The following is a 26,357-nucleotide window of genomic DNA, read 5'->3' on the forward strand; positions in this document are numbered from 1 at the left end:
CCGCTTTGGTTGCCAGCACATGTGCAAGTGTGGCGCTCAGGGGCGGGCAGCTCTGCACGAGTGCGGAGCTGCGCAGGCCGCCCTTGTCGGCCGTGGTTTGTTGTGGGCGGTTGCTGCCGCGACCGGGCGCGCACCACGCGAGGCGAGGGCCGGGCTTTTCAGGGCTGCGGGCCCGCGATCGCGCGTTCGAGAAGCTGGTTTATAAGGCGCGCCGCCTTCCCCGACCACCCCGGTCCGCCGCCACGCCTCCCCAATGTCCTCGTCCTCCGTCGCCCGCCGCGCGCCTATGGAGCTCGCCTCGCAGGCTGTGCCGTCCGCCCGCGGGCTCAGACCGCCGCCGCCGCCGCCGCCGCCGCCGCCGCCGCCGCCGCCGCCGCCCGTAGCCGCTGCTCCGCAGCAGCCCGCGGCTGCGTCCGTGGGCGACTCTGCGTTGCACCGCTCATACCCCCCCGGCCCCATCCCGGCCGCGCCGCCCTCCCTCGTTCGCCGCGACCAGAACGGCGTGGACTGGATTTCGTTCCAGTACTCGAAGGACCGCGTGCGGACAGAGTACATCATCCGCTGCGACGTCGACTCGGTCGAGTTCGCTTCGCTGTCGAAGATATTTCGGCGGACAAACTGCATCTACCCCCGCGCGGACGTGCCGGAGCCGAGCTATCAGGGCAATAGACATCGCTACGAGAACGAGTGTAATCGAATAGGATGGGCGCTCGCCCGACTCAACCCTTCGCTCCGCGGAAAGCGGGGGCTCATTCAGCGTGCCGTCGACTCGTGGCGTAACTCCAACGCCGACCCGAAGCTGCGCTCGCGCAGAGTGCGCCGGCTGTCGAAGCAGTCGCATGCGAACGACTTAGCAGGCGGCGTGCCACCCTCGAGCACGGCGGTGTCGGTGCCCACGACACCGCAAGTGCCGCAGCGCGGCGCGCACGAGGCGATGAAGTACGCGGAGATGTCGTATTCGCAACCACTGTACGCAGACATGAACACTTGGTCGCAGTCGCTTGGACCGGGAAACATCAAGTTTGACGACGACGGCTCCGCCGCTGCGGGTATACTCGTCGCGCGGTCGATCTCGGCGTCGTCAGCGTCAGCGTCCTCGTCGAGCTCGTCGCCGCCGCTGGTGCACATGATGGCGCAGCAGCACTCCATGGACACGTCGCCCCCGGCCGCGCTGCTGTATCCGTCCGACACGCTCAACCCCCTCCAGTTCCCGTGCTCGGAGCAAGGCGCGCCCGCACTTGCGCCCGCCAGCAACCCTCCCGTGCCAGTGAGCAACAACACGGTGTCCGAAGAAGAGCATCAGCCGACGCGACACGGCAGGTCGCTCAAGTACATTAGCATCGAGACGAACGTCAGCTCCAACGACGAGTCGAAAGTCCGTGTGCGCGTTGGCGTGGACGACGTGGACCTGGAAAAGATCCCGGACAAATACCGTCTCGACCACGCGGTCTTCCCCAGCTCGATCATCTCCTCGCTCTCCCCCCACTTCCAGCACCAGCAGTCAGCCCAGCGCGCGCAGCAGCCTGAAGACGTCAACCGGCGGCGCATCGAAAAGGAAATCAACGAAATCGGCATCAAGATGGCGTGGCTGCAGCCCCGGCTCTTTGAAGACCGCATGCAGCTCTTGCAACGTGCGGTCGACGCGTACAGATACAAGCTCGTGACAGTCGGCGCGGGGAACGACGAGCTCGCGCTGCGGCGCGGCAAGCAGCGGTGGTTGAAGGAGGCGCGCTCCAAAGATCGAGCCGTGTGCGCCACGCGGGTCCGGCCGTAGACGTGCGCGATGCCGCTTACTTTACTCGCCGAGGGCCCGAAGAGGCAGACAGATAGACAGGCACACGGACGCCGGCCCGAATGACATACGCGCGCCCGTACGCGCGTTCGGCGCCGGTCGCGGCGGGGATACCCTGGGCGCGGCCCTAGTGCGCATGCACTGCTCGCGGCACCGACGATGTCGTCGCGCGGCGCGGCGGGCGGCAGCTTAGGAAGAGAGTTCGCCGCGTGAGGCGCACGGCAGCGCTCTGCTCCGGCTCCCGCGCACACGACGTCGCGACGTCGCGACGGCAGCCCACATTTTGGAATACAGGTGTACAACGGTAGTTTATGGAATACAGGCTGGTTTTGGATACTTAACGGCCGCGTCAGTTGCAGTCTGGAGGGCAGGTGTGCGCAGCTGGCATGGCCGGGGATCTGGATACGGTTGGTGAGTGGCCAGTGCCGTCGGCGGATAAGGGTCGAGGGAGATTGGATGGAAGCCGCTCTGGAACGCCGCTGACGCCGCATGGAAGCCGTTTGCCAGCTGGCCGCAGACGTCACCGACGGACCCTGCCCCTGTCCTGGTACGTGTTTCACGCATCCTTGCTCGGGACTGCAGCAAAATCTCTGTATTCTGCACCCCAGGAGAGGCCGGGATGTCATCCTGCGGCGCACTCATCGCACAAGTACGCTGCCCTCCGCACTTGTGCCATAAGTCACAATCGCTGGCGGGAGCGCACTGGACAGCGATCGCAGACGGTGCACGCAGCCAGCCCGCCAGCGCCAGCAGCCAGCCAGTCAGTCAAGCCGTCCTCACCGCACCTTCCCCACTCTGCCCCGGCCTTTTCTCCTCCTCCTCCTCCTCCTCCTCCCTCCCTCCTTCTCTTGCGCTCGCCCTCTAACATCATCCCCGCCTCCTCCTCCCCACCCGCGCCGCAATGGCTACGACGTACTCGCGCCGCCAGCCCTACGGCGGCAACATCGGCCTCTCGGTGCGTGCACTCTGGGGTCTTATCCGCACCGGACCGTCTCGCTAACAGGGCCCACAGACATCTGCCTCCATGGACTTCCATGCGAACGGCTTCACCGCAGCTGCTGCCGCCGCCGGCACCTCACTTCAGCGCTCGCAGCAGCAGCCCCCCCTGTCTCTCTCCTCCGCAGGTACGTTCAATTGTCCCCGTTCCACGATGATCCTCCACCGCCCGCTGACCATCCGCTATCAGCCGCAGCAGCCGCGCTCCGCACCGCGGCGAAGGAACACCATCACCCCGTCATGGTGCCCTCGCGCCGCGCCTCGCAGCGTGCCCAGCGCGAAGCCTCGGGGCTCACGCGGCGGCAGACAATGTCGGAGCGTACACTGCGGCCGCAGTCCATGATGCTTGAGCACCGCGGCTCGGCGCGCGGGGGAATGTCGGGTGGGCTTACTGCCCTGCGCACGCGGTCCGTTGTGTCGTTGCCGCATACCCTCCGCGGCAGCGGTGGCGCGACTACGTCGGATGCCGCGAGCATCTCGTCCACTGGGTCGAAGTTATCCGGATTCCTCGGGCGGATCATGCCTGTGCGGGCACCCTCGTCGGGCTACGCATCATCCATCCGCTCGTTCGAGTCGGATCTGAACTCGATCTCCGAGGAACGCACGCTCGACACTGCCAGCGTGCTGTCGTCCCCGCGCGTGCCGGCGATCAAGGTACCCCGCGCCATCATCGAAGAACTACCCGACGAAATGACACTCCCCTCTCCAGTGGTGCACCACGGCCGCGGCATGTCGCCGGCGAAGTCGGTGCTGCGGGACTCCTCGGCGTCGAGGCCGACGAGCGCGATGTCGGGGGGCTCGAAGCACGTGCGGATCAGTTTTGATAGCGACGCTGATAAGCCTGTGGTGCGACGCAGGGCGGAGTCGACGGATTCGCATGCGTCGGTTGCTTTTGCAGATATGGACCAGGTAGTTGAGATCTCCGTCGCGCAGCCGGTGGTCGTTGCCCCGGTTGCTGCGCCGGCGCCCGCTCCTGTGGCTGCTCCTGCGAAGCCGGTGGAGGCGAAGCCGGTATCAAGGCCGCGCGTGTCCTCGATGATTTTGGATGACTACGTTCCCGGCCCCGCGGTCGCAAAGGCCGTCTCAGTTGCATCGCCTGGAAAGCAAGCGAAGCCGGTTTACATCTCCCCGGGGAAGCAAGTCCCCGCCAGCACCGCACCGAAGCCGGCACCCGTCTACCTCGCGGAGGTGAAGGATGAAGTCTCATTGCCGGTGAAGTCGCTGATTTTGGATGATGATGAGGCTCAGCAGAAAGTGATGGATACGCCAGTCAAGTCGATGATTGTGGATGATGTGTTTGCGAGCAAGCCTGCGCAGCCTGTGTTTAAGCCGGTGCCTGCACCGGCTGTCGAGGTGGCTCCCTCGCCGGCTCCAATGCCGGCTGCTGTGGTTGCGCCAGTTGTCGAGACTGCGCCGGAACCAATTGTGAAGGCACCCGTGGCGGAATCGGTCGTGGAAGCGCCTGAACCCCCGGTCTCGACAACATACAAAGATGTCGCTGGCGCAATTAAGACTGAAGAGGCGGCCGACATCGTCGAGCTCTCTACCGAGGTTGTCGAAGCCCAGCCGACGCCTGTCTCCTCCATGATCCTCGAGGACGTCGCCGCCGCCGCCGCCGCCCCTGTCGTCGAAACCGTCGTCGTGAATCACCTCCGGCTACCCGACGACCAAGTCTCCGTCGTTTCCGTGGACGAATACTTTGAAGCCCGCGAGAGCCCTGTTCCATCGAATGAGTCCCCCTCCACGCCGAAACCTATCTCCATCATGGGCTCTGATCTCGATACGCCGAAGACGACGCAGTTTGTGGACGAACTTGATCGCGACGTGCCGACTCCGACTGCGACACCACGACCGGGTACGCCGGAGTCAGCGTTGTCCGAGCCGGCGACGATTGATTTTGCGACGCCAGTGACGGTTGCTGCGGATGCTGATGCCGAGCCGGTTGAGCTTGAGTTGTCGACGCCTGCGGCGCCGGTGGCCGTGGTTGATTTGGCGACGCCGAAGGCTGTTGCGCCTGAGCCTGTGGTTGAGCCAGAGCCTGTCGCCGAGGCGATTCCCGAGCCAGTTTCTGTCCCCGTCGAATCCGTTGCCAATGGCTCGGGAATCGAGCCCGTCCCTACCGCTATCCGACGTGCCTCGATGCTCTTGGACTCGCCCCCTCCCCCGGCCGTTGCGATGCCTACTAAGAAGTCCTCACTGCTTCTCGACACCCCCACCACCGTGCCATCCAAGCTCGCACTCCTCCTCTCACCCACTATCACCACCGCCCCCTCTGAGCAGCAAGCTCGCACTATCCCGCGGAAACCCGTCCCGGGATCGCCGCTGCGCGCGGAGCCGGATTATCGACCGCTCTCGCAGAGCCCGTCGCTGAAGCACCCAGTGCCACGCAGCGCGACGCAGTCGATGGAGAGCGTGTTGAAGACGCCGTCGCCAGAACGTGCAGCGGGTGAGGCGACGGAGGAGGAGGTTGTGCCAACGCCGTCGAGTCTGACTCCGTTGGAGTACTCAAAGGAGAACGATATCGCATTGTTGCAGCAGTCTATCGAGCCTGCGGAATCTACGCCCGAGCAGCCCGCGCAGGTTGTTGCTGTTGTGGAGAAGCCGGCGAATGAAAGGACTCCGATGAAACCGCTCAAAATGTCGCCGATGCGTATGTCCCTCCGCGAACCGAAAGACCTGAACGGCATGTCTCCGCGATCCCCCGCCGACCTGGGCTACCGCCGCTCTATGCCTGCGCGTCCGCCGATGATGCAGGAGCAGATGCCCATGTTCCGCCCGCTTCCACCGGAGGGCTCGGTTTTTGTCGATCTGGCGGGACAGCAGGTATTACATGTTCAATCCCTGCGACCGCAGCAAGGTGGTCAGCCGATGCAGTTTTCGTTGAGGAATAGACCGCCCATGGGATACCGCATGCCTGGACCGCCGCCGCAACAGCAGATGCGCAGTCCTGGAGGACCGAGGCCGCGGCCGCAGCACCAGCCGATGGCGCATCCCATGCCGGTTCGTACGATGTCTGGACAGCCGCCCATGGCCAATACCGGTGGATTCGAGCCGCCGCAGCGACCGACCTCTGCGTCGAGTTTTAGACGGGAGCGACGGGGAGACGCGTACGATGGCGACTCGTATGGTTTTAGAAAGTTCTCGGGCGTGCAGTATGGTCCCTCTCAACAGGCACGACCGTCGCAGCAAGCACCGCATCCCCAGCAGCAACGAATCGAAGCGCAGGAACCGATGGCAGCACCAGCACTGTCGGAGATGCCAATCGCGACAACCACCAGTAACTCGTCTCCGCGCCAATACGGGCCCCCACGACCTATCGGCGTCCCAGGCCCGAACGGCACGAGTCCTGGTGGTCGTATCGGCGCACCAATGTTCCGCAGCATGCGTCAGAGTGGATTCGCAGGACCGCTGGGGCAAGGCGGGTATCGTTCGCGCATTGTCGATTCGGATTCAGATGACGATGATCATCATCCAATCTACGCGCCGCTGCCTCCGCAGCAGATGCCGCCGCCGGTTACAGCTGCGAATCCGAATTACGTGGATCAACGAGGTCGCAGCCCTGGAGATTCGTTGGGCGGTGTCACTGGGAGTGCTATGGCGATTAATTTCACGGCTGGCGCGCCGAGGTCGCCTGGTGGAGGAGCGCCGCAGGTGCAGGGTATGCCGCTGTCGCCTGTGCAGAGGGTGCCCGTGCCGCAGCCCTTCAGTGGATTTGGAAACAGGAGAGTCCCGTCAGGACGGTTCTCCCATTCAGTCGCTGGATCGCCGAACGCTGCAGGATCGCCTGGTCAGTCTGAAGCTCCGAGTGGATATATCCCGTCGCAGAATGGAGTGCCCCCGCCACAGCCGTCGCCGCAGGAACAGTTACCTCCTCCGCAGCAGCCGCTTCAGCAGCAGGCGCCGACGTCGATGTTGGAACCGTTAACCGAGAATCAGAATAGCCAGACTTCCTCTCCTCCAATGCAACGCAAGGCAGCCGTCACCGCTGCCTCCGCACCTATCCCCCCTCCCGCAGCGGAGCCAGCGCCATCGCTGGCACCGAGCACGCCGTCGAAGAAGTTGAGTCAATATCAGCTGCATAAGTTGGAAAGGCAGTATAAAAGCGAGGAACGCCAGAGGAACAGGTTGCAAAAAAATATCCCGGATATTAAATCCGTGAAGATGCCGAAGCCGCGGAAGACCAAGTTTGGTGGGTTAAAGAAGTTGTTTCATATCCACGACTAGGGACGCGGCGAACGGAGCGAGACGAGGTGAGGTGACGTGAGAGAGTAGGCATGGTGAGCGTGGAAATGGTGACTGGGTGATTGGATATTGTGCGTGATGGGATGGGATGGGATATATTTGGATTTGATCTGTATACTGCGATGATTTATTGATATTTATGTTTGTGTCTCTGTGTGTTTCTGCGCTGCATAAAGTCTTGATTTGATGTGTGTGCGTGTTATGTTTGCTGTGTATCATTAGTATTTCAGATTACCTCTCATATTGTGTACGTTTGTTTGAAAATATGAGTTATGCGATTCATTCATACATTCCAATCTCATACACACTTACAGAGCAATCTTGCCGGGCAAGCAGAAATACGTCATGAGCAGATTTGTGGGGTTGAAGTGACTAAGCGGTGGGATTTGTAACAGACGATGATCCAGGCGGAGCGGCGGAGCAGAGAGACGCACATTGGAAGCTTCGATACGAGACTTTGACCACTAAGTGCCTCTTCCACACTTTCCACACATCAGATCATCATCACCCCCCACCACTAAACAGCAAAATGGTTTCCGTTGGTGGTATGTTTGCACTTGTTGAGTGCAATTTATATGATGAGCATGCTGATCAAAGTAGACAAATTTCCGGCCGGCGCTGAGTTTGTGTACGTCCCGTACACGCCGGAGTCGGCTGATATCAAGGCGTGCGGTATCCCGATCGGGTTGAACTTCGATAAGGAGTTTGCCGGCAAGACTGTTGTGATTGTGTCCATTCCCGGCTCATTCACTCCTACGTATGTTCGGCCCCCGTTCTTCGTTGGTGACGGAGATGGTGTTGAGGTGGTGCTTACGAGTTAGGTGCACGGTGAACCACATCCCCCCCTACATCGCGAATCTGCCGACCCTCAAGGCTAAGGGCGTCGACGCGCTGGTTGTTCTCTCCGCCAACGATCCATTCGTGCAGAGCGCGTTTGGTAAGGCCAACGGCGCGGCGGACGAGAGCGTCTACTTCGTCTGCGACCCCGCTGCGTCGGTGTCCAAGAGCCTCGGTGAGGGGTTCACCGTTGATATGCCCCCCGCATTCGGTACACGCACGGCGCGGTACGCGTTGGTGGTCAAGGACGGCGTTGTTACGTACGTTGCAGCTGAGGCGTCGCCTAAGGATTTGGTTGGATCCTCGTACGAGGCTGTCGAAGCTGCTTTGTAGATACGGGTCGTTTGTGAGACGATGTAATTAAATATGATTTATTTACAGCAATCCAACTCCCCGGCCATGATGGTCTAAAAACTAAACAATCCCGCACATGCAAAACAGACACACACACAATGCAACACTAACTGATCTTCTTGAGTTGCTTACTCGCACGATTCAGCTTTCCCTTGGACTTATCCACATCTTCATCAAGCATTCCAATCATCTCATTCTGCAACTCGAGTTCATCGTTGATATCGACGGCAAGCTGCTTTTGCCGCGCGAGAATCTTTTCGAATTCGAGAAGCATTTGATCTTGTTCGTCCATCTTCTTCATTTGCAAGCTGACAAGACCGCGGTTGTCGAGAGGACGGGTTTCGGAGGTTTCGGTTATGGGGCCGAGCACGCGTTTGGCGGAGGATGCAACGGTGGAGAGAACGCCGCCGCTGAGGAGTGCCGAGCGCTCGTGTGAGTCGGCGTCGTTGGCGCTGGACGTGGAGGCGGCAGCAGTGCGGGCGGCGGAGTTGCGGGACACAGTCGACGCGAGGCTTTCGAGGCCTTCTTTCTCCTTCTTGACGAGGGCTAACATGTCCCCACGCCGTCGAATCTCGCCTTGTCCAACGTAGTTGCCGAGCTCACGTAACCCGCGGTCGAGCATGACGATCTTTGTACCCGCCTGGACTAAACACTTTTTCGCCTCCGCGGACGCGGAGTGAGATTCAAGTACTCCGTTACGCACCGAGCCTGAGAGCGCGAGAGAGTCGCGGTCGGAAAGATAGTTCCGCGTTTCGTGGAGGAGGGTTTTGACTTCGTGTAAAGTGTCGAGCCAGACTATCGGGTCGGAGATGAGTTTGCCGGAGGGAAGAGTGAGCGCTGCGTTGGAAGAGCCAGAGGATAAGATACTCGGCGCAGAAGAAGACCCGCCAACCCCGTTGCCGGCGCCGGTTAACCCCATGAACTCCCTATACGCATCCGTCAATCGCCACCGCGCATCCGAAGACCTCTGCACCTCACGCAGAAACCTTTCTAAGCCTGCACGCCGCTCTTCAATCCGTTCGATATTCGTCACGGAATTCCCAAAAACATGCTTTTTGGGAAGCTTGAAGGGAAGTTCTTCGCCGACAGCGGATTCGAGGTCGGAGGCGAGTTGCGCGAATTGGGAGTACCGCTTGGTGAGGGTGTACGAGCGCAAGGCGAGGCGAATTTGGATGTGGTAGACGGTGTGGGGTTTTGGAGTCGGGTCAGTGGAGTAGGTGCGGATAGCGATGTCGACGTCAGACATCGTACAGGCGGGGAAGAAGAGGTGGAAGAGGTATCAAGTGGAGGTAGTGATAAAGAGGTGATGAAGTGTGAAGTGTGAAGTGGGAGGGCGACGAGATGAGTTCACCGGCAGACCAGTTGGGATCTGGATCTCACGCGGTTAGCCTCGCTGGTCATATTCACATGAACGACTCTATACCCGCGAGAACAGGCTACGAACGAAAATACCCTCATACAGTCTGAGCGAGGACGCACAATACTCGTGCGCATATGGACCCTGAGCAGCACATGCGCGTGTCGGCGCGAGTGCCGGGCGGCGTCATCAAAACAATGCGGTCCGAATCGAAATTTCACGTTAACTTCGCCCTCCACCATCGTCCTTTCTGCTTTCTTCGTCGCTACACCGTCTGCGATACCCAGTTATCCTGATTTTCTGAATCTTCTGTAACCGTATGTGGTCCGCTACCCACGCGCGTGCGTCCTCGCAAGACGGACAGTGGCATCGCACCCCCGTCACCACAACCACCACACGACCGCGTCCGTCTGATCTTGCACCGATCTCCACGTCTCCGCTCGCTCGTAGCGCCACTGGGCCTGCATCTGCATCAAGCAAAGGACTTGCACAACTTGAACAATACCACCGTCCGCACGTCGCCTACCCCGTGTATCGACAAGAAGCATATCCGCCTGCAACGGTATCGCAAGTCGCCGCGCGTACTGCTTTTGTGGGGGGGTTAGAGATGGGGTATTCGCCACTTTTGTCGTATACCTCCACATCGTCTTTGGCCCCGAAGACGGAGATGGTAACGACGATGGCAGGCATGTCCGCCGTGTCGGGCGTGGAAAGAATGCGGTCGAGTGTGAGTTTTGAGTATACCCAGTCTAAGGGCCGGATGAGCGGGCTGCTTGCGACGCAGGGATGTTTAGCCGCAATTGGGGACGGGAATAGCGTTATCGAGCGCGCACCGGCACGGCTGTTGACGGATTTTGAAGAGTTGAAGTTGCCCGTGGAGCAGATTTCTGCCCCGGCGTCGCCGAGTCCAAAGTCCGGACGCAGACGACAACGCCGTACTATGGGTGAACATCCGCAGAGATCACTTGTGGTTGAGAATGCGCCTGAGCGTCGATATTCGGTGCTCTCGACACGTACTTTGGGTACTACAACCGGCATACCTACATCTCCCACGCGCCCGCAGATGATGATGCCGCTCCTCTCCGCCGGCGCATCAGCGTCTTTAATCCCCGGCTTTTCTGCGACTGCAATGGGCGCATCGCCTGAGTCGCATCAACACCAACGTCATCCCAGCACACCCATCCGTCCACGTCCGAAATCAACGTCAGCGGCAATAGTCGATCCCGCGACTGCTGCTGCGCGACGTAAATCGGCGTCCTCTTTTTTACGTGGAGGAATTGAGTTCTCGGAGGTGCTGTACAGGGCTGATAAGAAGGAACATCACAAAGTGATGCAGCAGCACGCGAAACGGGAACGAGACGACGCGCGAAGGGCGAGGAACGCGAGGGTGTTGAAAGTTGACAGTCCCGGACGATTGCGGTCGGCCGGGGATATGATTGAAGCGGGCAAGAGGATGTGGCAGCGTTTGTTTACGCGACGAGTGGTGCCTCCGTCGCCTCTGGAGGCGGGTACAAGGACGAGGGGGGCGGTGAGTCCGGCGACGAGGGAGAGTATACCGGCGACGTTTATACGGAAGCTGATGCGCTCACGGACAGCATCACGGAAGTCGTCGGGCGACGAGGTGGGCGTTGTGACAGGGGATGAGATCGGTGAAGTACAGAGGAATGAGCTGTGTGTGTCGCCAGAAGTGTTGTTCAGCGCTGCGGAGAGGGCAGTGCAGCGTGGTGACACCCCCATTTGTGCGCCTACACGTGCTTCTACGACTGTTCGCACCAGCACTACTTCCACTGGCACCAAGTCCACACATATTTCGTCCTCCTCCTCCTCCGCCACGCGGAACAACACAATCCAACATGACATTGATCTTGTGGACATGGAAACAGGTGACGAGAATCCACATACCGCGGAAAACGGCACGAGAGCGCAGATGTTTGCACCGTTCGTGCCGTCGCAGCCTGTGTCGCCAATTCGCAAGGTTTCGTCGCCGTCGAGTACAGCGCCCGCGTCAGGTATGACCACCGGGACGGTGTCGGCAGGTGGAGAGCGTGTGTTGTCGGACGAACGCGTTGTGTCCGGAGAGACACGGGTATTGAAAGACTTGACGAACGAGAGTTTACATGGGAATGTGTGGACTGGGTCTACTGACGTGCCCCAGCAGCAACAAGTACAACCAGTCTTCACTACCTCTGCCGCCAGTGGGAATGCACAGCAACCGCATGAGAACCGGAACACACAGCACACCTTCGTATATGCAAAGCCACCAGCGCCAACAGAGTTTCCGTTCGACATACGCCGTGTTAGCAAACCACTCCAGCGCGGCGAGCCGGGTTTCCGTGAGACACTTGGTAACATCAATAATGAGCGCGCGCCAGCGTTGTTCGCACCTCAGCCCGCGCCAGTGTCAGCTGCGAATGAAGAGGTCGCGACGCAGCCGCTGGTTATGGACGTGGCGGATGACTTCACATCCCCCTTCACCCGCCGCACCTGCGCTGCGGGGGCGACGCGTGATATATGGCGCTCCACCTCCTCCACTGCGTCGAGCACTAATGCTTCCACCGCCGCTTCATCCTCGCTCAATGGTGCGTGGCGTGCGCGGGCTTTTGATGAGCATGAATTTCCTTGGAGCTCAGGCGTGTCTGAGGGTGACGAGGATGAGGAGGGTGATGGGACGATGGAGGGGTACGTGCCACTTGCGGGGGTTGATAATAACCCTTTTTTCAATACTCGCTCGCAGAGTTCGCAGAGGGAGATGTCGAGTGGGAGTGTGATTTCCACGACATATGAAAGTGCTGTGGAGGATGAGACAGCGGTCATTAAGGGAGTGTAGAGCGAGTATATTGGTACAGGAGGGTGTATATATGTATGAGATGATGCGTAGATAAGTGCTGCGCAGTGCGCACAAATGGTATTTTTTTTTAACTCGAGTTCGGTTAGGAGGACCGTGAAGTTTGGGAAGGTGGGGAAGGGGGGAGCACGTGAAGATGTCGAAAGATGTGTAGTCGAAACTCTGTGGCGTGCGCTGTACTTAAAGCTCGCTTCACGGACTTAGACGCCACGCCATTGTCGTCGCTGAATTGTGAAGTATATTCGACGACGAGACAGACAGATTGTATAGGCGATTGGACGCATAGGATAGCGTGTATATGACGACGAAGTTGTGGACTGAGATTCCTTGATACCGGCGAGAGCAGCCATTGCATACCTCTACGCTCATTTGATTCTCCACGATGCGACTTTCAGCGATATTCGGTGCCACGGTGCAGTCAGCGCAGCCTCCCGCACCGTCTGGCAGCGGCGGAAGCAGCAGCAGCAACAGCAGCCTGAATGGCAACGCGCTGCACCGCACCAACACCGCAACCTCGACGACCTCGGCTAACGGCGCCACGCCACCGCGCGGAGAGACCCCTTGTCGGCCACCGACGCCGGTAGGCAACGAGGATCCGATTCTACTCCCGAACGAGATCGTGTTGCAGGTGTTTCCGAAGAAACTGTGCTCGTACCGCTCCACGCCGAAGGAGAAAACGGGTTTCTTCTCGCTGAACGAGCCGGAGTACTTTCATTCGTATTTAACTAAGAAGGGACGCATTGGCGCGTTATGGGTGACAACGCAGAGGTTGATGTTTGTGCCGAACCAGAAGGGGATAAAGGGGTGTACTATCGATATCCTTGATCTCGGTCCCATGAAGGTGATTGAGAGCGACATGCAGATGTGGTTTTTCCTCGCACACGTTGTGGATGAGCATATTTTTACAGTGCCTTTCTCGACGCAGGCGCGGACGCAGGCGTTCTTGAAGTTGATGACAAATCTTCGGTTTGAGCATAAAGTGCGACAAGCGCTACCACCCCCGTATCGACGCTCGTCGGCGTCGTTTTACGATGCAAACGGTCCATTGCCCGCGTTGACGGCCGTGCTTACGAACGGATCGATGGATCACCCGGAGAGGGCGAATTCGATTGAAGATATAATGGAGGAGGGCATTGAAGACGAGGAGGAGGACTGGGAGGATAACGAGAGAAGGCTACCGTCGTACGAGGAGTCGGAGAACGCGGTGGAGAGGTATTTGATTGATCGTGGACTGTTGAGGGAGGACGGCACGCCGATTATGCCGATAGATTCGCCGGACCCGGTGTCGACAGATGGTACGATGGCGGGGCATGTGGAGCTGGAGCGGTTGAACTCGAATGTGCTACGACGGCAGACTACAGCGGGGTCATCGCTGACGCCTACTACAAGTGCGGCGAGTGTCGGGGTGGAGGATACTGGGCTGCGGAGGATCACAACCAGCGGCAGCACACGCAGCGTCGCGTCGTCGATGAGTGCAGTGGATATGAATTCAAACAGCTGCGTGCCTGCGGAGGATGCCGGCGGGCGGTCGTTGGACGCCATGGTATCCGCCGCGCAGCGGGGCGAGGAGCGACAGACCTCCGCCACTGCATGAGCCGGGAGGGGCGGTGTTATATGGCATGGATAGCATATCTGTTTTGTTTACTGGATTTTGAACATGTGTCTTTTGGATTTCAGACGCGTTTGGAATATGAGCAGTGTAAGAGTAGAATTGAGCGCATAAATTTGCGTGCACGAAGACGTGTCAGACGGAGTTTGAGTTGGCGGCTATTTTTACGCGACGCCGCGGTGGGTGCGGCGCGTGCACGGGTGGACAGGTGGAGTGAGTGTGTGTGAGCAGTGAGGCTGAGGGGGCTGGATTGTGGATGCATGTGGTGGATCAGCGTGGATCAAGTGAAGGGGGAACAGCCCTCTAGAGCAGGGCAGAGCACAGCGCACCAGAGGAGCACACCAGAGTGTACGCGTCGGCGGAGGACGGCGAAGCGACGGTGGCGATCGGTCTGAGTCACCACCGCCGACGAGGCATAAATGTCGCGCCGCGGTGCAGCTGGCGCCGCAAGTGCGCAAATTCAGGTACTTGGGTGGCGCAGGGCCGCGGTGCTGCTATGGGTGCGCTCGCGGGCGCTGACGAGGCAGGTGGAGCGCAGGAGGACGGAGCATAGCCGGACGGGGTGCGCGCAGCGTGAGCGGGCGCGCATGAGGCGAGTGAGTGGCGGCGAGAAAAGCGGTGATCGTGGGCGTGGCCGCGTTGCGCTTTCGCGCTGCCCCTTCTCTTCCGCTCCGCTTTCCTCACCCTTCTCCTCCACCCTCTCCCTCCCACCTTCCCTCTCCCCAGGACCTCCCTCCCTGCCCGCTGCATCGCGTCGCACACCGTAGGCCTCCTCCGTGTGTGCCCGCAAGTCCCCTTCCGCCCGCCACCTCCGTCTCCGGTACGTCTGCCACGCGCGCGCTTCCGGCCCGCCCGTCACTGCCCCACGCCCGTCTCGCCCGCCCACCCACTATCATCACCACCGCGACGGCATTCCCGTCCGTAAGAGTGCGTGCGTCCTACAACCACGACCGCATTTGCTGCTGCTCCAGGTGCCGCGATCGCCGGCGCTCGCACACGTCGCGGCAGCATCTGCAGGACCCCGCGCGGGACTCGCATCCGGCTCCTTGCGGCGGCTTTGCAAAGCGGACGGGCGTCGGTTCGGGCTGCAGCGACGGACGGCAAAACACCACGGCACCACGGATCGCGCGCTTTGTTTTCGTTTCTCATCAGCGCTGACTCCTTTCCTTTTCCAGACTCCTCCGTCCGCCTCCCGCACGGCTGCCTCGCGTGTGCCTTTGTTGTCCTCGTCGTCGTCGTTCGCTGCCGCGTTCGCACGCTCGTCGCTCAAGTCGATCACCACCGCCTGGCTCATTCGCTTCTCCCGAGCGCCTCACCCTCTGGTCTCCTCGTTCCACTTGCACCATGGCGGCCCCGTATGTCTTCTTCTATTATCTCTCGTTTGAAGTACTAACCGCCCAGTGATCTGCGAATCGGCAACAAATACAGAATCGGGCGCAAGATCGGCAGCGGTAGCTTCGGCGATATTTACCTAGGTATTTACGTCTTCTTGCTCGCCGTTTCTCAGTTTGGCTGACATTTCAGGCACCAATATCATCTCCGGCGAGGAAGTCGCCATCAAGCTCGAGTCCGTCCGCGCAAAGCACCCCCAGCTCGAGTATGAGGCTCGCGTCTATAAGATTCTCGCCGGCGGCGTTGGCATCCCCTTCGTGCGCTGGTACGGCACCGAGTGCGAGCACAACGCCATGGTCATTGATCTCCTCGGTCCCAGTCTCGAGGACCTCTTCAACTTCTGCAACCGCAAGTTCTCTCTGAAAACTGTGCTCCTCCTCGCCGACCAGCTGCTCGCCCGCGTTGAGTTCATTCACGCGAAATCCTTCATCCACCGCGACATCAAGCCCGACAACTTCCTCATGGGCATCGGCAAGCGTGGAAATCAAGTTAACGTCATCGACTTTGGTCTCGCAAAGAAGTTCCGCGATCCCCGCACCCACATGCACATCCCCTACAGAGAGAACAAGAACCTCACCGGCACTGCACGCTACGCCTCGGTCAACACCCATCTTGGCGTCGAACAGTCCCGCCGCGACGACCTCGAGTCTCTTGGCTACGTCCTAATGTACTTCTGCCGTGGCTCTCTTCCCTGGCAGGGTCTCAAGGCGGCCACCAAGAAGCAAAAATACGACCGCATCATGGAGAAGAAGATGACGACGCCAGCCGAGATGCTCTGCCGGGGCTATCCCGCTGAGTTTGCGCTCTACCTGAACTACACCCGCTCGCTCCGCTTCGACGATAAGCCCGACTACACCTACCTCCGCAAGCTCTTCCGTGATCTCTTTGTCCGCGACGGATTCCAGTACGACTATGTTTTCGACTGGACCATGTTTAAATACGTATGTTCCTCTCGGTTGTGTTGCTGACCAGTACTGACGTGCACTAGCAGAATCAGAACCAAGCGCAGGCCTCGGCGCAGTCCCCCGCGGCGAACCAGTCGCAGACGCAGCTGCAGACACGCAGCTCGCAAGTCGAACCCGCTGATGAGTCCACCGTCGACAAGGATCAGCGCGCACTGCGGCAGAACATGTCTGGCGGCGTGTCGCCCTCGGACATGATGCGCACCACTGGCGGCACCACTCCCTCGCGCCGCAAGGTCACGGACTGGCAGGTCGCGCGCGACGCACTCGACCCCGTATCAGCCGACATTGCGCGCCGCGCTGCCGGTGCCGACAGGATCCTGCGTTCATCGGCCAAGACCCCCACCACGACGAACCCGTACGCTCCCACGCCTCCCCCTCAGCCCATCCAGTACCGCAAGGAGGAGGGCCAGAACGGGACATCCGCGAACATCCCGCAGCAGTGGTACTAAGTGAACGACAGTGTTTTTTTCGTTTATTTTTATGGACGACAACCCATATACTTTGAGGCCGGATATAATTTTCATTGATCTACATGGCTCTCAGACTGGAGAAGGAAAAGGAGGACTTGAACAATAGTCTCGTTTTCTGGCGGTCCAGTTGCAGAGAGTTTGATTTTATTTATATTATGTCGCTGACAAGGCCTGCTTGTTGAATGGAGACGACGGCGTGAATAGCGGCGAAGATAGGCTCTTGAGGCCGAGCCAAGAGTTGTGTTTCTTAGCGTGTTTTGTTTTGTTTTTTTTCAAGTTCGTTCCTTTTGCATTGCTGCTTGTTTGCTTTGTGCGCGTCCATATAGAGACACGTGAGAGAGAGAGATTGATCGTACGCGCGCATGGCATACAGGTCGTGCACATTAATTCGATGGAACGCGCGGTCGATCAGAGAGAAGCGGTGACGGAAGAAGAGACGAAGAAGCATAGTTACTGGCGAGCATGAGTTTTGTGATTTGTATTTGTTGCGTTTTATGTTTTTCCATACGAGAAGAGGGACACGCGCGTGCCATGCCTCTTTGGGCGTGTGCTGTCTGTTGTTGCGTTGCGTTTCGTTTCGTTTGTCAGAGTTTTGTGTATTTGATATGTCCGGGCTTGGAACTCGAGGGCGCTCAGAGGGAGATATGTGGCAAGAGCGAGCGAGGCCCTGTGGGGCGCAGAGCCAGTCGGACGGCCAAGACGAAGGACAGGAGGACGAGCGCTGGGGAGGTGGAGAATGTATTGTCAAAGAGAGCGATGACGTCCCGATGCAGTGTTAGACAATACAAAAGCTGAATAGTTGAGCACTTGTGCTGGGCCTAGACTCCGCGAAGAACAATAGGATCCACGGCGCCACCACCAAGTGGACGGCTGTGCCAGCCGCACACTGGCCCGCCGCACGTTGGCGCGATGCTCCGTCATCGCCACCGTTATACCCACCATCGCTGCGTCGGCTGCGACTCGCATCTGTTTCGTGCCTGGTCTTATTCTGATGCTTGTATGAGGACAGATGGGCGAGATGTGGGCGGCTCAGCAGTTGCACGCGTGGGATCTCTTTCGTCGCGCCGTTCTGCGTCGCATCGCGTTCCCATCACTTTCCGGCGTGCTCGGCGCCTCTGACTTCCTCATGTAAGACTGTCAGAGACTAGTCAGACGATCAGATATCTCGCAAAATCTTATTTCGAGACCCGTGCTGTCGTCTCCGTGCAGCACGTCCCTTCTAATACTTCCGTTCTGGTACCGTCTAGCCCTGCCGATATCGCTCGTAGCGCTTGCGACATGCCGGATCTCCTGGCTGTCTATATAATACCCGATGCTCCGCTGTCTGCTATCTGATCTGCACGTTCATTTCGTGGACGGTACTTGCAATGCCGCCTCTTATGCCTTCGTTGCCCGCGCGCGACAAAGCCGTGGACGCGGATTCTGAGAAGCTCGACGACGACGCCACCCACGTCGGCACTTCTACATCTGACAAGCCCATCAACACGCACACGGAAGCTGTGCCTTATGGCGTGCGCCGGATTGAGATTATTTCTGAGCAGTACCGCAACATCTATGGCCGCATCGCGGTGTACTTTGCGATCTTCCTTGTCGCGTACGGGTATGGACTTGATGGTACTACACGGTACTCGTTCCAGACGCAGGCGACGGCGTCGTACGCTTCGCACTCGCTCGTGGCGACGATCAACGTCGTGAGATCCACCTTCGCCGCGGCAGCGTTACCGTTTATCGCACGGTTGTGCGATATGTTTGGTCGTCTTGAGATCTTGCTTGTGTCGGTTGTGTTCTACTCTGTGGGCACCATCATTGAGTCCCAAGCCTACAACGTGCGCCGCTTCGCCGCGGGAGCACTGTTTTACCAATTTGGCTACACCGGATCCATTGTTACGCTGCAGCTCATGTCGGCAGACTTTTCATTTCTGAACTGGCGTGTCACAGCGTCGTTCGTCCCTGCGATGCCGTTCATCATCAACACCTGGGTCTCTGGCACCATTGTGGGAAAGCTTGTTAATTCGACCGCCACGCCTCCTGTCGATCGCTGGTCCTGGGGCATTGGCATGTGGGCGTTTATATACCCACTCCTCGCGCTGCCACTGATCGGGTGCTACCTGCACATGTACATCCGCGCGCGCCGCAGTGGCGCGCTTGCGCGTGCGAAGGAAGATGCTGCGATAGGGTTCCCGCCCTCGCCGTACGCGTGGTGGCATTATCGCACGGTTGGAAAGGTGTGCTGGGAGATGGATCTCGTGGGCAGTGTCCTCCTCGCTGCGTCGCTGTCGTGTTTTCTCGTGCCCTTTACGCTCGCAGGCGGATTGGCAGAGAAGTGGAAGGAAGCGTACGTCATTGCTCCACTGGTTATCGGATTCTTGCTATTCCCTGTATTTGTCTACTGGGAGATCTTCATTCAGACGCACGAGTTCGCGTGGATAACCAAGCCGCTCTTCCCCGGCCACATGCTCAAAGACCGCGGCGTGTGGGCGGCGCTCGGGATCGCGGTATTTATCGACTGGATTTGGTACATGCAGGGCGATTATCTGTACACGGTTCTTGTCGCGGGCGTGAACGAGAGCACGTCGTCGGCCACGCGGATTAGCTCGCTGTACTCGTTTGTATCGGTTATCACCGGGAGTATACTCGGACTCGTGATTGCATATTTTAGACGGCTGAAGGGATTTATTATATTTGGCGTGTGCATGTGGATTGTCTCGTTTGGGTTGTTAATTCGTTTCCGCGGGGGCGACTATGCGCATGCAGGTATCATCGGTGCGCAGTGCTTACTTGGATTCGGCGCTGGTTTCTTCACCTACCCCACGCAGACCTCGATTCAGACGTGTACGAACCACATTTACATGGGAACCGCCATCGCGATGTATTTGGCAGCGTACTACGTCGGCTCGGCATTTGGCTCCTCCGTCTCCGGCGCGATCTGGACTCAGCTGCTCCCGGCGCAGTTAGTCAAAAACATCGGCAATGCCACCCTCGCAGCGGACGCGTACGGGGACCCGTTCACGTACTCGATCACATGGGCATACGGCACGCCGGAGCGGGACGCGCTTGTGGTGTCGTACCAACACGTGCAGAAGATTTTGTGTATTGTCGGTATTTGTCTGTGCGTGCCGTTGTTGGGCTTTGCGCTGTGTTTGCGGGACAGGGAGGCGAGTAAGGGTAGGCAAAGCTACGAGCTGTCGGAGCTGGAGGCGGAGAAGAGGGAGAAGAAGACCGGCGGCCGGGGATGGCTGCGCACGGTGTTCATGTAATGTCTAGAATAGGCAATACAGTAAGCCAAGGGCCTTGTAGCTCGTGCAGCACTGAAGATTCAACCTCCTAGCTTCTCGCCCACAACAACCGCTGAAACCCACACCGCCGATGTCCTACAAGAAGAACGAGGACCTCGACAGCGGCCCCGGCGGGTCCGCCGTCGACAAGATGACGGTATTTCAGGACTGCATTGCTGGCTTCAACGCCTCACCCATCCACCCGCGCAAGTGCCGCGTGCTGCTCACGAAGCTCACTTACCTGCTCGCGACCGGCGACACCTTCGCGCGCGACGAGTCCACGCGGCTTTTTTTCTCCATCACGAAGCTGTTCCAGCACAAAGACATCGCGCTCCGGCAGATGGTCTACCTCGTGATTAAGGAGCTCGCGACGTCGGCGGACGACGTGATCATGGTCACCTCGTCTATCATGAAGGACACTACTGTGGGTTCCGACGTCGTGTACCGCCCCAACGCCATCCGCACACTCGCACGCATTATCGATGCGTCGACAATCCAGGCAATTGAACGCATCATCAAGAACGCAATCGTCGACAAACACCCCATCGTCTCCTCCGCCGCGCTCATCTCGTCCTACCATCTCCTCCCTGTCTCCCGGGACGTTGTCCGGCGCTGGGCTAACGAGACGCAGGACACCGTGCTCGCGCAGAAGACGTTTCCGCAGTACGGTTCCGCCATTGGTGGGAGCAATGGCTCCAGCAGCGGCTTGTCGCTCGCTGGCGCAGCGCCGTCGTTCATGACGCAGTATCATGCTTTGGGGCTGCTGTATCAACTCCGCTCTCATGATCGCATGGCGCTGATTAAGATGATTCAGCAGATTGCAAATGCTGGGTCCGCGTTGCGTTCTCCTGCGGCCGTGGTGATGCTGATCCGCTTCGTCGCGCGCGTGATCGACGAGGATCGCAACATGCGCGCACCGCTGTACTCGCTGCTCGAGGGGTGGCTTAAGCATAAATCGGACATGGTCAATTTCGAGGCAGCGAAGACGATTCTAGAGATGCGTGATGCGTCGGACGTGGAGGTTGCGCCCGCAGTCGCGGTGTTGCAATTGTTCCTCAGCTCGCCGCGCTTCGTGTCACGTTTTGCGGCGATCCGGATTCTGAACCGTTTCGCCATGATTCGGCCGCAGAACGTGAACTCATGCAACATCGACATCGAGGCGCTTATCAATGACTCGAATCGCTCGATTGCAACCTACGCGATTACAACTCTGCTCAAGACTGGAAACGAGGCGAGTGTTGATCGATTGATGAAGCAGATCTCGGGCTTCATGAACGACATCTCGGACGAGTTCAAGATTATCGTCGTGGATGCGATTCGCAGCTTGTGTCTCAAGTTCCCGAGCAAGCAGTCGTCCATGCTCGCGTTCTTGTCTGGCGTGTTGAGGGATGAGGGAGGGTACGAGTTCAAGCGCGCAGTTATCGAGGCGATGTTCGACTTGATCAAGTTCGTTCCTGAGTCCAAGGAAGACGCGTTGTCGTTCTTGTGCGAGTTCATCGAGGACTGCGAATTCACTATGCTCGCGGTCCGCGTGCTGCACTTGCTTGGCACGGAGGGTCCCAACACCGCGCATCCGACAAAGTACATCCGGTACATTTACAACCGCGTCGTGCTGGAGAACTCGATCGTGCGCGCAGCGGCTGTGACGGCGTTGTCCAAGTTTTCCCTGATCGACGACGCTTCAGTGCAGGCCTCTGTCAAGGTGCTACTGACGCGTTGCCTTGACGACCCGGATGACGAGGTACGCGACCGCGCAGCGATGGCGCTGCGTCTGGCCACCACAGAAAAAACTGTGGCGAAGGCATACCTTGCGCCTGAATCGATTCCGTCGCTCGGCGCGCTGGAGCAGCAGCTTATTATCTACGTCACCGGCGGCGGGGACACGGCTTCGGTTGCGTTCGATATGTCGACAGTGCCGTTTATTACCAAGGACCAGGTTGAGGCGGACCAATTCCGCCAGAAGGTGTCGTCTACATTACCCATGTCGTTCGGCGAGGGCGCGGAGGTGAGTCCGGCCGCTGGAGGGAAGAGTACCCCACCTGCGGAGGAGACGGCGCAAGCTTATGCTGCCGCTCTTGCGCAGATCCCGGAGTTCAAGGCATTCGGCGCGGTGCTTATCAGCTCCTCTCCGGTCCCGCTGACGGAGTCGGAGACGGAGTACGTGATTACCGGCGTGAAGCACGTGTTCAAGGAGCACCTCGTACTGCAGTTTGACGTGCAAAACACCCTCGCGGACACCGTGCTGGAGGATGTATCGGTGATTGCAGCCGAGGGCGATGACGAGCCCGCATACGTGGAGGAGTTCATCGTGTCGTTGCCAAAATTAGAGCCGCAGACGACTGGTACCGTGTATGTTGCGTTTGCGCGGCCTGTGGGAGAGGAGTACGCGGGTGCAGCGTTTAGCAACACCTTACGGTTTACGAGCAAGGAGATTGATCCGTCTACTGGCGTGCCGGAGGACGAGGGATACGAGGATGAGTACCAGGTGGAGGATCTTGAGATCGGCGTCGGCGACTTTTTAGTACCGACATATGTGGGCTCGTTCCAACACATGTGGGATCAGCTGTCCTTCGAAGCGACGGAGACGTATAATCTTCCCGGTCTGGGCAGCTTGCGGGAAGCGGTCAAAGCGGTGGTGGATACACTCGGCATGCAGCCTTTGGAGGGCAGTGAGACGCCAATGCAGAACGCGACGCACGTGTTGAAGTTGTTCGCGCGGACGTTGAATGGCGGGAAGGTGGTGTCAATGGTGCGGATGGCATACTCCGCCAAGAGCGGTGTGACGATTAAGATCTCGGCACGCGCGGAGGAGGAGGATGTGCCCCGGTTGGTTGTTGGGGCGATTGCCTGAACGGGGCGAGTGTGAAATAGACTATTTTTTGCGAATGTTGTTATTATGTACATCTTATTGTGACGGCCGCTGCGGCAATGTCTTCAGGATCTTATCCACCCGTTTACGCATCTTGTCGGGGGACATATACTCCGTCTCCGCAATGGCGCGCAGAACGGCGGCGGTGGTCGCGCAGTCTTCGGCATCAACCCAGATCCGCCCGTTACGTCCTATAGCGATTTGAAATCCAACGCGCGCACCGAGTAAGTCGAGCACGGATTCCGTCTTGGGGAGTAATAACCGCCGCGCGAGCGAGAGCGAGATGTCAGCCAACATCCCGCCTTTCAGCTCTCCAAATCCGGCGTCTTTGCCTGTAGCTTCATCAAAACACGCGAGTTCGACGATATGCGAGGAGGAACTGCTTGCTGGCGCAGCTACTATGCGAGCGTACACGGTGGTTCCCTTTTCGAGACTGGGCTTTGCGCGTCGACTCGCGTGCCGCGCGATAGCGGAGGCGGGGAGAGTTGCCGTGGGTACAGCAGCGTTGGGGAGGGAGAGGATGTAGTATGTGTGTTCGAGGTCGCCGGCACGGGTAAGTACGGTGGCGATGATGGCGTCGTGCGGGGCGGGCGTATAGCGTCCGCCTGGAGTAGGAGTTGTGAGGTACGCTGTGGTGGGGGTGGTGGGGGTGGTGATGAAGAGGCCGGCGCGGACCGGGAGAACGGTGGATGGGGGGTCCAGGTGAAGACCTGGCCCGAGGCGGAGGGAAGTGGTGGATTCTGGAAGCGGGAGTGGGTCACCAGGGAGTATGACCTGCATTTTGGCGCGTAGATGGAGTGTGAAGTTTGTGAAGTCGTGGAGATGGGAGAACAAAAGCGGCGAAGTTGCAGAAGTAAAGGGTTAAAGTCACCACTTACTTGATCTACACCATTCGCATTCACCACCACCGCTATGCAAGCCGCCGGCGCTCCCGGCTTCGGCCCCGACACCAAGCTTCAAGTCGAAGTGGACCCAACAGAAGACACAGAATGGAACGACATCTTACGTTCCCACGGCATCATCCCGGAACGTGCACGCACATCACCAACACCGGAGGAACAAAACGCCGTCCTAGCCGCCGTCGATGCCGCCGCGAAAAAAGTGTCGTTGGATGATAAATCTGACTCGGAACTGGATGATCTTGAAAATGACTTAGGTGGCGAGGAGCAGAAATTTGTTGAGGAGTATCGACGAAAGAGAATGGCCGAATTATCTGGTTTACAAGCACAACTTCGCTCGCATACATTTGGATCCGTTGTACCCATTTCCAAACCAGACTACCAGTCCGAAGTCACTGACGCATCCGCCTCGATCTTCATCTTTGTGCACCTTTCCCTTCCGGCCGGCTGCCCGCAATCAACCCTTCTCGCCTCCCTCTTTCGTGTTCTCGCACCGCGTTTTCCGGAGCTAAAGTTCGTCGACATCCCCGCCGCGCGCGCTATCGAGAATTATCCAGACAGGAATTGTCCGACGTTGCTGGTGTATCATAAGAAAGATGTAGTGAAACAGTATGTCACGCTTGCGTTGCTGGGCGGGATGGGGACGACGTTGGAGGACGTGGAGAGGGTATTGACCACCGTCGGCGCCGTGAAGGAGGATGATCGACGACTATCCAGCGTCGTCAAAGCGCGCGCGCGACGAAGGAGAGCCGCGGGTAGGGCCGACGAAGTCTACGACGATGACGATGATCAGACGCGTGAAAGCGACGACGACGACGACGATTTCGAGTAAATATCATCACACGGTTCATCACAAACGCGCTCTAACTACATATACAAAAAGCAGGACAAGAGAAACTGCCACCGAGCCATACATATAGAGTGGAGAATAAAACTGCATGCGAACATCAAACGCCCTCCTTCTCTTCCTCCCTCCGCAGCAGCAGCAGCGCGTGTGTACTCGGATAACAAACTATAATATGAATAATGAAAATGAAAGCATGCCATACCGTCCGAAGAACGTCCCGTTCTCAAAGCCCCTGAACCACCAACATGAAACCACAAATTAGCAAATTACAAGCAAGTTACGCATCGCCAGCGGGAGAGGTGACGTCGATGAGCGGGGTGGTGGAAGTGAGGGCCGAGGCGGGGTCGTCGGGGAGGAGGTCGATGAGGTTGTGTGATGAGGATGGCGAAGATGACGACGATGCGGAGGAAGAGGACGACGCGCCTGCATCCGTATACTCGGCGTGTGCGGACTCGCCGTGCAGAATGCGCAGCTGCGCCTGCTGTTGATGTTGCCGACGCGACTCCTCGAGATCTGGATCCTCACCTTCGACGGCCGCGCCCGCCGCACCTGCACCAGCCGCCAGCAGAGGCGCTTCTTCCGTGTTGGTAACATCCCGCTTGCAAATCGGACACGTGCGCTTGCGCAACGTGAGCCACGGCGTGATGCACGACGCATGGAACTCATGCCCACACGGAAGTTGCATCACACGTGAAACCCCGGGAATGTAGTCCTCGAGACACACGACGCACTCTGCCGAGGAACCCCACTGTTTCTCCCGGCCCGCAGCGTGCGGTTCCGTGCCCCACAGTCTCGTCGGCAGTGTATCCACAAACGCCTTCGGCGCGCGGTCGCGCATGCGCTTGTAGCGGCGGTGAAAGATAAGTAGTGCATAAATAAACGACAATGAAAGTAACGGCGAGACGAGAAGAAAGAGAAGCGTGTCAACTAGCGGCGAGGGAGTCTGCGAGGGAATAATCGAGACCGACTCTAGCTTCGCCAGTGCCTCATGCGAGGCGTGCGAGACGAAGAAAGACGGGATGTGCACGCGACTGGTGTCGCCCTTGGCCGACATCGTAAGTAGCCCGCGCGTGCCGCCGGACGCGCTTCCAGCAGTGTCGCCAACGATCACAGCGGACGCGCCCCATGCCTGCAGATTCAAAACTTTCTCGTAGAACGAGCACTCGCCGCGCAGCACCAGCGCGATCTTGTCATGTAAATCGGGGTGTTCGGTTGTAATGTCGTCGTCATCGTCTGCGGCATCTGCCGCGCCGCAGCCGCGGGTCGTAAGCACGTACAGCGGTCCCGAGACGGCGACGCCATCGCTGCCGTCCCCACTACCTTCGCTGCTGCCACCGGCCACCAGCGTCGGTCCAAACGCCGCGGGCCGCGCGTGGAAGGTCGCGTTTGTCTGCGGGGATGTGACGATGGCGGCGTAGGGCGCGAGTGCGACACCGGGCGCGGGAGAGGAGGAAAAGGCGGCAAGGAGAGCAAACACGCCGATAGTCACAAAGAGCATGTACACGAAGCCGCGGAGCATCATGGTGGGAGTGAGGAGGGGGGTATTGGGATGGGTGGAGAAGAGCGAGATATCGCGGAAGTTGAGGCGGAGCAAAGCGCCTGACCCGC

The 26,357-nt window shown here is 58.9% G+C and overlaps 12 protein-coding genes across 12 annotated transcripts; 9 read left to right on the plus strand and 3 right to left on the minus strand.

The window, feature by feature from the left end:
• Window positions 1-286: 286 nt before the first annotated feature.
• On the plus strand, window positions 287-1,774 carry V1518DRAFT_437849 (uncharacterized protein; the record flags this gene model as incomplete). The annotated part of the gene is made up of 1 exon (XM_066906339.1): window positions 287-1,774. One exon carries the CDS (start codon window positions 287-289, stop codon window positions 1,772-1,774), a length of 1,488 nt encoding a protein of 495 aa, XP_066759978.1.
• A 759-nt stretch (window positions 1,775-2,533) lies between these two features.
• Window positions 2,534-7,312, plus strand: V1518DRAFT_416420 (uncharacterized protein). The gene is made up of 3 exons (XM_066904043.1): window positions 2,534-2,747; window positions 2,805-2,916; window positions 2,979-7,312. Exons 1-3 carry the CDS (start codon window positions 2,694-2,696, stop codon window positions 7,010-7,012), a joined length of 4,200 nt encoding a protein of 1,399 aa, XP_066759979.1. The 5' UTR covers window positions 2,534-2,693; the 3' UTR covers window positions 7,013-7,312.
• Window positions 7,313-7,457: 145 nt separating this feature from the next.
• Window positions 7,458-8,256, plus strand: V1518DRAFT_416425 (Redoxin). The gene is made up of 3 exons (XM_066904044.1): window positions 7,458-7,575; window positions 7,631-7,787; window positions 7,852-8,256. The coding sequence occupies exons 1-3, from the start codon at window positions 7,560-7,562 to the stop codon at window positions 8,198-8,200; spliced, it is 522 nt and encodes a 173-aa protein (XP_066759980.1). The 5' UTR covers window positions 7,458-7,559; the 3' UTR covers window positions 8,201-8,256.
• Window positions 8,225-9,674, minus strand: V1518DRAFT_416427 (uncharacterized protein). The gene has a single exon (XM_066904045.1). The coding sequence runs from the start codon at window positions 9,465-9,467 to the stop codon at window positions 8,328-8,330; it is 1,140 nt and encodes a 379-aa protein (XP_066759981.1). The 5' UTR covers window positions 9,468-9,674; the 3' UTR covers window positions 8,225-8,327.
• On the plus strand, window positions 9,502-12,503 carry V1518DRAFT_416428 (uncharacterized protein). Its single transcript, XM_066904046.1, has one exon. It carries the CDS (start codon window positions 9,898-9,900, stop codon window positions 12,403-12,405), a length of 2,508 nt encoding a protein of 835 aa, XP_066759982.1. The 5' UTR covers window positions 9,502-9,897; the 3' UTR covers window positions 12,406-12,503.
• A 302-nt stretch (window positions 12,504-12,805) lies between these two features.
• Window positions 12,806-14,017, plus strand: V1518DRAFT_405435 (uncharacterized protein; the record flags this gene model as incomplete). The annotated part of the gene is made up of 1 exon (XM_066901916.1): window positions 12,806-14,017. The coding sequence occupies one exon, from the start codon at window positions 12,806-12,808 to the stop codon at window positions 14,015-14,017; it is 1,212 nt and encodes a 403-aa protein (XP_066759983.1).
• Window positions 14,018-15,376: 1,359 nt separating this feature from the next.
• V1518DRAFT_405436 (kinase-like domain-containing protein) lies at window positions 15,377-16,838 on the plus strand (the record flags this gene model as incomplete). The annotated part of the gene is made up of 4 exons (XM_066901917.1): window positions 15,377-15,387; window positions 15,434-15,507; window positions 15,557-16,365; window positions 16,416-16,838. 4 exons carry the CDS (start codon window positions 15,377-15,379, stop codon window positions 16,836-16,838), a joined length of 1,317 nt encoding a protein of 438 aa, XP_066759984.1.
• Window positions 16,839-18,226: 1,388 nt separating this feature from the next.
• Window positions 18,227-20,116, plus strand: V1518DRAFT_437853 (major facilitator superfamily domain-containing protein; the record flags this gene model as incomplete). Its single annotated transcript, XM_066906340.1, has 2 exons — window positions 18,227-18,310; window positions 18,335-20,116. 2 exons carry the CDS (start codon window positions 18,227-18,229, stop codon window positions 20,114-20,116), a joined length of 1,866 nt encoding a protein of 621 aa, XP_066759985.1.
• A 91-nt stretch (window positions 20,117-20,207) lies between these two features.
• V1518DRAFT_416438 (adaptin N terminal region-domain-containing protein) lies at window positions 20,208-23,178 on the plus strand. The gene has a single exon (XM_066904047.1). It carries the CDS (start codon window positions 20,226-20,228, stop codon window positions 22,983-22,985), a length of 2,760 nt encoding a protein of 919 aa, XP_066759986.1. The 5' UTR covers window positions 20,208-20,225; the 3' UTR covers window positions 22,986-23,178.
• On the minus strand, window positions 22,944-24,109 carry V1518DRAFT_416439 (uncharacterized protein). The gene has a single exon (XM_066904048.1). It carries the CDS (start codon window positions 23,781-23,783, stop codon window positions 23,040-23,042), a length of 744 nt encoding a protein of 247 aa, XP_066759987.1. The 5' UTR covers window positions 23,784-24,109; the 3' UTR covers window positions 22,944-23,039.
• V1518DRAFT_416440 (thioredoxin-like protein) lies at window positions 23,877-24,952 on the plus strand. The gene has a single exon (XM_066904049.1). It carries the CDS (start codon window positions 23,916-23,918, stop codon window positions 24,732-24,734), a length of 819 nt encoding a protein of 272 aa, XP_066759988.1. The 5' UTR covers window positions 23,877-23,915; the 3' UTR covers window positions 24,735-24,952.
• V1518DRAFT_416441 (uncharacterized protein) lies at window positions 24,725-26,308 on the minus strand. Its single transcript, XM_066904050.1, has one exon. The coding sequence runs from the start codon at window positions 26,269-26,271 to the stop codon at window positions 25,027-25,029; it is 1,245 nt and encodes a 414-aa protein (XP_066759989.1). The 5' UTR covers window positions 26,272-26,308; the 3' UTR covers window positions 24,725-25,026.
• Window positions 26,309-26,357: the final 49 nt, after the last annotated feature.

This window comes from Limtongia smithiae, assembly GCF_038497785.1.
Source record: "Limtongia smithiae strain NRRL Y-17922 unplaced genomic scaffold V1518scaffold_5, whole genome shotgun sequence".
Taxonomy (NCBI): Eukaryota; Fungi; Ascomycota; class Lipomycetes; order Lipomycetales; family Lipomycetaceae; genus Limtongia; species Limtongia smithiae.

Coding starts and splice junctions, on each gene's coding strand:
- V1518DRAFT_416441 (XM_066904050.1), bottom strand. CDS start 26,271: ATGATGCTCCGCGGCTTCGTGTACATGCTCTTTGTGACTATCGGCGTG.
- V1518DRAFT_416439 (XM_066904048.1), bottom strand. CDS start 23,783: ATGCAGGTCATACTCCCTGGTGACCCACTCCCGCTTCCAGAATCCACC.
- V1518DRAFT_416428 (XM_066904046.1), top strand. CDS start 9,898: ATGTGGTCCGCTACCCACGCGCGTGCGTCCTCGCAAGACGGACAGTGG.
- V1518DRAFT_416427 (XM_066904045.1), bottom strand. CDS start 9,467: ATGTCTGACGTCGACATCGCTATCCGCACCTACTCCACTGACCCGACT.
- V1518DRAFT_416440 (XM_066904049.1), top strand. CDS start 23,916: ATGCAAGCCGCCGGCGCTCCCGGCTTCGGCCCCGACACCAAGCTTCAA.
- V1518DRAFT_416425 (XM_066904044.1), top strand. Junction 7,788..7,851: donor CCCGGCTCATTCACTCCTAC/GTATGTTCGGCC, acceptor CTTACGAGTTAG/GTGCACGGTGAACCACATCC.
- V1518DRAFT_416438 (XM_066904047.1), top strand. CDS start 20,226: ATGTCCTACAAGAAGAACGAGGACCTCGACAGCGGCCCCGGCGGGTCC.
- V1518DRAFT_416420 (XM_066904043.1), top strand. CDS start 2,694: ATGGCTACGACGTACTCGCGCCGCCAGCCCTACGGCGGCAACATCGGC. Junction 2,748..2,804: donor GCGGCAACATCGGCCTCTCG/GTGCGTGCACTC, acceptor CAGGGCCCACAG/ACATCTGCCTCCATGGACTT. Junction 2,917..2,978: donor CCTGTCTCTCTCCTCCGCAG/GTACGTTCAATT, acceptor ATCCGCTATCAG/CCGCAGCAGCCGCGCTCCGC.